The sequence below is a fragment of the Cephus cinctus genome, unplaced genomic scaffold (assembly GCF_000341935.2).
Source record: "Cephus cinctus unplaced genomic scaffold, Ccin1 Ccin1_scaffold0351, whole genome shotgun sequence".
Lineage (NCBI taxonomy): Eukaryota > Metazoa > Arthropoda > Insecta > Hymenoptera > Cephidae > Cephus > Cephus cinctus.
Genome location: NW_014333043.1, coordinates 41,206 through 49,744, shown reverse-complemented (window position 1 = coordinate 49,744; position 8,539 = coordinate 41,206). Strand labels below are relative to the sequence as shown.

Here is an 8,539-nt window from a genome sequence, read left to right as displayed (position 1 = left end):
CTGAGCATAAAGGAGTTCGCTATATGTAAATGCCATGATCTATAGGTATAGCTATCACATCGAGCTATCGGCAGTTGTTACATAGCTGTCTATAGAATTGAATGATGTTTTTTTGTCACTTACCAACTGATGTAAAATATGTTATGCTCCAACCGACTGTAGATATTTTGACCCTCGGCCATGATATACCGTTCGATGAATTCTCAAGAGCAGCTTAGTATTGCCCCGACCGTGATCACAAAAGGTTGTATTTTTTTAGGGTGGCGTAGAGATTATTAAAGGTGGTCCTAACCTACTTTTTGGCATTCGGTTGGTTACTCATTATCGTGCATCAAAGGGTTGTGAATGGTTGTGAAGTATAAGGGTGGCTCGAGTACTCAAAACAAAAATCTTTGAGCGACTCGTCCAGGCTTTCATCTAGGGGTTGTTTATAGTAACGTTGTATCGTTGACGCATCGCTGACGTGGTATTTCCTGATAAATAACAAAATAATTTATGAAAAACTTAATACTTGTTTCACTCGATTTTATTTATATTTTCAAAGACTTTCAACTATTGCCTTACTATTGATTTCTAGTAGGAAGTGTGATCGATCGAGGTTCTCCTAATTTCAATTGGAGCAACGCGAAAGTTCTCTTACAAAAAAAAAGAGACAGGAAAGAACGGAGGATCGATCGGGACACGTTTAAGCACGTGTTAATAATAATAAGGCATTCCGTTTATTACGCTGGACTACGTTTGCCTTGCCTTGTCCTGTTTCTTCATGTACTTTTGCATTCAACACTGCTCTATGTGATTGTTGCTATGAAATTCCTTGAGTGAATAGTGCATGGGTGATATTGACAGATGAAAAATCATGGTTGCAAAATTTCATAATTTGAAACAGCATTACGGATAGAGAAATTTATTGTCATCTGTGCTGTTAAACTGTTAATGTAAAAAGAAATAAACAATGAAGAGTAACGGTGCTAAGTATGAAAAGTTATCTCCAAGTGATGAGGCTCAAAGAAATCTGAATCAAGAATGCAGTAACGATACGATAGAAGAGGTAAGAATTGTTTAAATAATATGTATCTATATATATATATATATACAATAAATTTTATTAATTTTTAATCTTATCCCTTGTGAAATAAGTTTACCCTACTCGATTCACTACTCACTGCTATAATCTTTGTGTTATATGTCTGTAGATTTTAATCTCAATGTTTGTCAATATTGTATTCCTCATCCATTGTTGTAATTTTTTTTGTAATAGGCCTACAAACTCAAAAACTATTTTTGACAGATAACATTGAATTAGATTGATTTATTGTTCTATAAGGATATTTATAGGGTTTGTGCACAATAGATAAAAATGATTATCTTCAATAAGTGTAATTGAAATGTTATTGTATAACATGAGGAAGGGCTGATTTATCACGTTTTGGACTCTGTCTCGTTTGCGTTCATTTCTTCAGTGTTATCTATAAAGAATAACCAGATAGATCACGTCAGAATTCGATTATTCATATAATAGTAACGAACGTTCAAGTTATGCGAAGTAAGCAGATTTATAAATTATATCATTATCCCTGGGGTGCGTTCAGAAATCTTAGGGGATTCGGGCATGTTGCGTCTCTTTTTATTATCGTTATAACGAAGAGGATAGAATTATACGAGTTGACTTTCGAGAGGGTTCTGAACGTATCCCTGGTTGCATATTCGAGTCAGTTTGTTTTAATTCACAACTCAGTTAAACTATGCTTTACTTTCTCAATTGAGAAAATATTTACATTCTTTTCTCGCTTTGAAATTTTTTCATAATCTTTCATAATGTTTTCTCAATATGTATTCATCTTGTTTAGGAAAAGGGTTACCCTCAGTGTCAACGCTACGTGTATATATTACGTATTTTTAATTCGTGACAGTTGATGCTACCTGCATAAACATCAATGACGTTATGGCGCCGGTCGATACATTTCATTTAGTTCGATTAGTTCGCGAACCTTCGGCATATCGGAGAAAATGGGCCGCTCACAATCACTGTATAGCTCGTGTGATTCTCGGTAATGTCGTATGAAACTCGTGTCCCTGCAACGTGACATATTTGCGTTTGACGTTTGTCGAACTGCGTAACCTCATATTTTGCCGTGACACAACGCGCGATAATACAGACGAGCAGGTAGCGTCTATGGAAAAATAAAATATATATACCTGTATACATTTGGATTTTTTTGAAGATTTATCATGTTACGTTATGTTATATTGTAGCACTGAACCTTATTGAGAAGAGCTTGTAGGTCTGATATTGAACTGAATTGTGTTTCCTATTTAATAGATTAGCACAAATGCTTTTTTTCTTCATAATCATATAAGTAACACTTGTGCATGTATATAATTTAATTTTTAGGGCAGGGGGGGCAACATGTTTTAATTACTTGATGTAAATTTGTATTGCCTTATTCATTTTATATAATGAATTGAGTGATTTGTCTTTAGGTTAGAACATAATGATTATATCTGCCTTTAGTTTTAATAGGGGATATTGCAATTTGTGAGAACATACATAATTGCTATTTGTGGAATCTTTATGACATTTTTCTGCAAAGGACTATAAACGGTTTGCGGATATGTGGTTAACTACTGCTGAGTCTGCTGTGCTGGGTGCAGAAGAAGTAGCAGCTAGGCTGAATGTCGACACCAGGACAGGTTTGGGATGGAGGGAAGCTGAATTGCGTAGGCAGCTAGCTGGTTATAATGAATTTATAGTAAAGGAGGATGAGCCTACATGGAAAAAATATATCGAGCAGGTGAATACTCAATGTTCAGTGTTTTATAGAGTATGATAATGCTTCACGATATTTCATTTTCAGTATTGAAATATTTTGTTTCTAAATTGATTTTGTATTTTCCATACAGTTTAAGAATCCCCTTATCTTACTGTTGCTTGGATCTGCTTTTGTCAGTATATGTATGAAACAATTTGATGATGCTGTTAGTATAACAGTGGTAAGTATTATTATTATATCTTACAATTGCTCAAGCTGAATTGCCCAAGAAAATACATATTTTTTATTTCCCTTTTCAGGCTATCATAATAGTAGTAACAGTGGCATTCGTACAAGAATATCGCTCAGAGAAGTCCTTAGAAGAATTAAATAAGTTAGTGCCACCCACTTGCCACTGGTAAGTAAAGGAACACATAAAAATCATATTTGGCCAGCGTTAGTATCATACAGCATTTCACGTTGACCAAATTTCAGCTTAAGAGAGGGCCGTTTAGAGACTTTTCTCGCGCGTAACTTGGTTCCTGGTGATGTGGTGTATTTAAACATTGGAGATAGAGTGCCAGCAGACATTAGAATATTCGATGCGATCGACTTAGCAATTGATGAGAGTAGTTTCACTGGTGAGACGGAACCTGCACAAAAATGCACGTCACCTTTACTCAAGACAAATGGTCATACCTCCAAGAGGAACATCGCCTTCATGGGCACCTTGGTCCGCTGTGGAAATGGCAAAGTAAGCCTCAATGCTAAACATGGCTGTTCCCACTATCCTTTCTCAATCCTAGAGAATCTTATGCTTTCGTAACGCAGGGAATTGTAGTGAACACGGGTGAAAAGAGTGAATTCGGGGAGATTTTTGCAATGATGCAAGCCGAAGAAGCACCAAAGACTCCCCTCCAGAGAAGCATGGATATTTTAGGTACACAGCTCTCCTTCTACTCCTTTTGTATTATTGGAGTTATCATGCTTCTGGGCTGGATCCAAGGTAAGCCACTCCTTGAGATGTTCACCATCAGCGTCAGCTTAGCTGTAGCAGCCATACCGGAAGGACTCCCAATCGTCGTGACAGTTACCCTAGCATTAGGAGTCATGAGAATGGCTAAGAGGAAGGCCATTATTAAGAAGTTACCTACTGTCGAGACTCTAGGTAAATTAATCTGCTCCTATGCCTACGTTCTTGAATTATTTTTTTTTTTATATGTATCCAATGCATAGGTTGCGTGAATGTCATTTGTTCTGATAAAACCGGGACTATTACCAAAAATGAAATGACTGTAACAATCCTGGTAACTTCTGAGGGTTATGTGGCTGATGTCAGTGGAGCGGGTTATAATGATCAGGGTAATCTTCATCTACGTAAATGCGACAATATTGACCTTGCTCGTGCTGCTATCAATAATATGTTGGAGGTACAAAGTTTAAATTTCTTATTCGTTAAACTTGTAAAATAGTATTGTTTTTTTTTAATTGTTACTATCGTTACCATCCATAGGTCGGGTGTGTTTGCAATAATGCCATCATACAGAATGAAACACTATTAGGTCAGCCAACCGAAGGTGCTTTGATAGCTGTTGCTATGAAAAACGGAATGTATGGTGTGTCCGAAAAATATCTGAGACTTCAGGAATATCCGTTTTCTTCTGAGCAAAAAATGATGGCTGTTAAATGTACACCAAAGTATGGCGAGGTAAATAAAAGAAATAGCAAATAATAAGGTTTTTATCAGAAGTCACCACACGACTCCTTTTCTTTCTGATTTTTCAGAATAAAGAAGAAATCTTTTTCGTAAAAGGCGCTATGGAAAAGATTTTACCACAATGCACCAAATATTCCGCCAATGGTCAACTGTACTCCCTGAATCAGAAAAAAGAACAGGAATTTCTAACAGAGGCTTATGACATCGGGAGAAAGGGTTTAAGAGGTATTATATTTTATAAAATGATATTATTCATTAACTTATAATTTAATTCCTACAATTATTTTACTAGTTATTGGTTTGGCTCGTGGTTCGTCCTTACAAGATCTAGTTTACGTGGGTCTGGTTGGAATTTGCGATCCGCCTAGACCTCATGTACGCGAGTCCATAACAACTCTTGTGAATAGTGGAGTGAAGATCAAGATGGTCACAGGAGATGCCAAAGAAACTGCTGGGGCAATTGGTGCGTAGTTAGTGTACAATTTAATCATTTTAAATGATACCTGATCATTTAGTGCTGACCAATTCTTATTTTAATAGCTAGTATGATTGGACTCGATACGATTCACATGAGATTGATGTCTGGGGATGAGATTGATATGCTTTCAGAGCATCAATTAGAACAAATAATTGATAATGTCAGTGTTTTCTATCGCGTCACTCCAAAGCATAAGTTGTGCATAGTCAAAGCATTACAGAAGAATGGAAACATAGTGGGAATGACTGGTGACGGTGTAAATGATGGTGTTGCTTTAAAAAAGGCTGATATTGGCATTGCAATGGGTAAGAATGGTACGGATGTCTGCAAGGAAGCTGCCGACATGATCTTGGTGGATGATGATTTTGAAACAATCATGTATGTTTCTTTAAACATTTATTTTAATAAAAGAGAATCATTAGTATGCTATCATTTTGACTAATGAACGTTTATATTTTTAATTAGTGCTGCTATTGAGGAGGGTAAAGGTATCTTTCATAACATTCGTAACTTTGTTCGATTTCAATTGAGCACAAGCATAGCAGCACTTTCTCTGATTGCCCTGGCTACTTTAATGGGAATACCCAACCCGCTGAATGCTATGCAAATTTTATGGATCAATATAATTATGGATGGACCACCTGCTCAAAGGTGAGTAATTACACTATTCACTGAGGGAGAGTACTTTTTTGTTATTTTTATAATCCATAACATGTTTTTCTTGGCAACTTAATTTTAGCTTGGGTGTTGAGCCTGTTGACAAGGATGTTTTGAAACAGAAACCTAGAAATACTAAGGAGCCTATGATCACTAATCATCTCATAATAAATGTCCTACTATCCGCAGCTATTATTATATTGGGTACTCTTTGGGTATATAATAGAGAAGTATGTTTATCACTTGAAACTCAGCTTTGTCGTTTGTTTAAGAATCATTTTCATTAATATATTTTTTTATCGCAGATGACTTCTGGTGGAATTACTGCAAGAGACACTACGATGACGTTCACCTGTTTTGTCTTTTTCGATATGTTTAATGCTCTGAGTTGTCGGTCACAGGTATTACCACGTTCTCAATATTCTATATGAAATTTATTTTCATAATTTAATAATCGATTATTGAATTATTTGTTTTAGACGAAATCCATATTTACTATTGGTGTATTGAGTAATAAAATGTTCCTTGTGGCGGTAACGTTGTCCGTCGTGGGTCAAATGCTGGTCATTTACTTCCATCCGCTGCAAAAAGTGTTTCTAACAGAAGCTCTTACACTCAAAGGTGAACATATATCTTAAATTAAATGGATGACGTTGTAGTAGAAATAACCTCTTAACCTCGGTCTTGCAATAATCTGCAGATATAGTGTTTCTGGTGACATTAACGTCCAGCGTCTTCGTGATTAGCGAGATCAAGAAGTTTCTCGAGAGGCAATTGGAGAGGCGGCGGACCAGTGGCCGATATTACAGTAAGTCTGAAATGGACTTCGTATGACAATTACAGTCGACCGGCGAGACAGAGAAGCCTCACACGGAATAAACAAGGATAGCAATAGTGACAAGTAGTCCTCCCCATTTTCCAAAACTCCTAAATCCTTTACAAAGTCCTTGCCTTGCGTTCTTAATCTCAACTGTTAAACAAGAAGGTAATTCAGTAACTGTTTCTCTGGTTCTCTATAAACACACTCCCCTTCTAGAAATGGCAAATCGGGATGAACTATTGAGATTAGTCTTTTCTAAACTTGTTAGAATTCGAATGAACATTTTTCAGGCAGCAAGATACCTGCCTCGAATTCTCTCTGGATTAGAGATACTCGATTATAGAAGACGAACGCGTAGTGATTGGCAAGGATGGACTTTTCTTATCCCACTCATCTTTCTCTTTGTGAACTTCCCTTACGCTGTTTTTCTCTTCTTTCTTTTATTCCTTCCTTCTATCTTCGTATCTTAAATTTTCATCAATTCGAAAATCCGTTATCAACGCAAGAATTAATGTCATCTCGGACGCCGGGTAAATATTAAATGCAGACCAGAGTCAAAAATGCATTTGAACTTGCAAGTAACCAGTGATTTGTTTAACTGGAGGCTTCTTGAAAAAAGAAGAAAACTGCATTTTTTCCCAAGAAAATGGTTAGACAATGGCGGATTTTTGTAACGAAATCGTCAATTATTCTCGGACAGGCCATTATTTTTGTTTTCTACTATTTATTCTCGCGGTCCACGTTAGATGTTAACTCGATCGCCTAAAACTTCCTGTGAACACTTAAAATACTCGGAAGTCTGTTTCGACAGTAAAATCAAGAATTCTACAGTACGTTAATTGATTAGTACGACGAGAATGATCTCAATAGATTAATAAGACATACCTGCTCGATTCCTGCAAAAAGCCGTATATGAATGAAAGCAAGCAGTGAGTCACAGGACGTTTTACGTTTATCGTGGAATACGCGAGACTGCATTTATTACCTTTTAAAATTTATATTCTAACACGCCCATTGTATCGCGTAGACTACGTTACACTTTCATTTCAAAAGTTGACAAAGGTGTTAGTGCTGTCATTCCATATATTTTAATTGTACAAGTGGCATACCCCATGACTTTATAGAATGTACGTAGTAATTTTATAAAATCCGAAGAACAAAGAAAATACATGACCAAGACATTCTTTTCTGCTTTTTCACTTGCAACGACTAATCACCTGTGAAGCACGCAACAAAATCACACATAAATCACTTGTACAATGATTTAACACTATTTCTCTAATATTAATATCATCGTCGTCGTCGTTTATAGCACTACACGAAAGAGAATTAGTACGATCATATTATAATGAAGCAGTACATTCACACGATCGCTAATTATATAATGGGAACCATATAAAAATCACTATGAAGTCAGTAGACACTTTATACTAGCACACAGCATAGAAGCAGAATCTCGCATACGATTTTTATTCATGGTATAATCACGTTTTTCACCTGATTCTCAAAAGGCACAATATTTAGAGCAAAACTAAAAATGTCAATGGTAAATTTTTATCTAGCAACTACGAATAATACCTAGAAACGCATGTACCAATTTGCAGGCAGAAAAATGAAAGTGGTTTTAAGGATGTCCTTGAAGATCATTTTATTGTAGAGAAGGTACTACATAGACTTTGCAAACATATTATTCTGCGAAATTACGCTACTTATCGTGGTTATTCTTTGTATCGGCGGGCATAATGTTGAAATAATTTTTGTATGGTTCATTTATAAGCGCGCAAGATCGTGGAACATTAAAAAGAAATCTACAGCAATTTTGTTCCACGTTCCTGAAGTCTGTTTATATATCGAAATCAATGTGACTGCATATCGAAATCAATGTGACTGCATATCGAATGTTATTTATTCCGCCATTTCCTGGCATAATCGTTACGTTTTATCCTTATTGTCGTTCACTCATTAAGTTGGCGTCACGATTATGAAAACTTGCGAGTAATTAAGTGGAATGTGATTGAGCGATGTGTTTTCCGCATTGAGAATGGACGCCTACTTGATATCGTATAAATGTGTATTTAAAATGAAGAATGATCATCATTAAATATCTGGCACGTGTG

General features: G+C 36.1%; 1 protein-coding gene across 6 annotated transcripts; it reads left to right on the top strand.

Annotated features, from left to right (window-relative positions):
- Window positions 1-206: 206 nt before the first annotated feature.
- On the top strand, window positions 207-8,537 carry LOC107267148 (calcium-transporting ATPase type 2C member 1). Of its 6 annotated transcripts, XM_025084389.1 has the most exons (17): window positions 207-466; window positions 578-1,048; window positions 2,592-2,792; window positions 2,902-2,991; window positions 3,071-3,168; window positions 3,246-3,504; window positions 3,582-3,918; window positions 3,987-4,180; window positions 4,264-4,458; window positions 4,536-4,692; window positions 4,760-4,930; window positions 5,008-5,323; window positions 5,411-5,596; window positions 5,685-5,832; window positions 5,908-6,003; window positions 6,082-6,223; window positions 6,303-6,436. In XM_025084389.1, exons 2-17 carry the CDS (start codon window positions 953-955, stop codon window positions 6,434-6,436), a joined length of 2,820 nt encoding a protein of 939 aa, XP_024940157.1. In that variant the 5' UTR covers window positions 207-466; window positions 578-952. The 6 variants fall into 6 exon arrangements, with proteins under 6 accessions (XP_024940157.1, XP_015593942.1, XP_024940160.1 ...); XM_015738456.2 differs by having other exon boundaries at window positions 208-1,048; window positions 6,303-8,537; XM_025084392.1 differs by lacking the exons at window positions 207-466; window positions 578-1,048 and adding an exon at window positions 1,408-1,543.
- Window positions 8,538-8,539: the final 2 nt, after the last annotated feature.

Bases quoted from the DNA above. Each gene is read 5' to 3' on its own strand.
- LOC107267148 (XM_015738456.2), top strand. From the start codon at position 953: ATGAAGAGTAACGGTGCTAAGTATGAAAAGTTATCTCCAAGTGATGAG. The intron at 1,049-2,591 runs GTAAGAATTGTT...TTTTCTGCAAAG, and splicing joins GTAACGATACGATAGAAGAG to GACTATAAACGGTTTGCGGA. The intron at 5,833-5,907 runs GTATGTTTATCA...TTTTTATCGCAG, and splicing joins TTTGGGTATATAATAGAGAA to ATGACTTCTGGTGGAATTAC.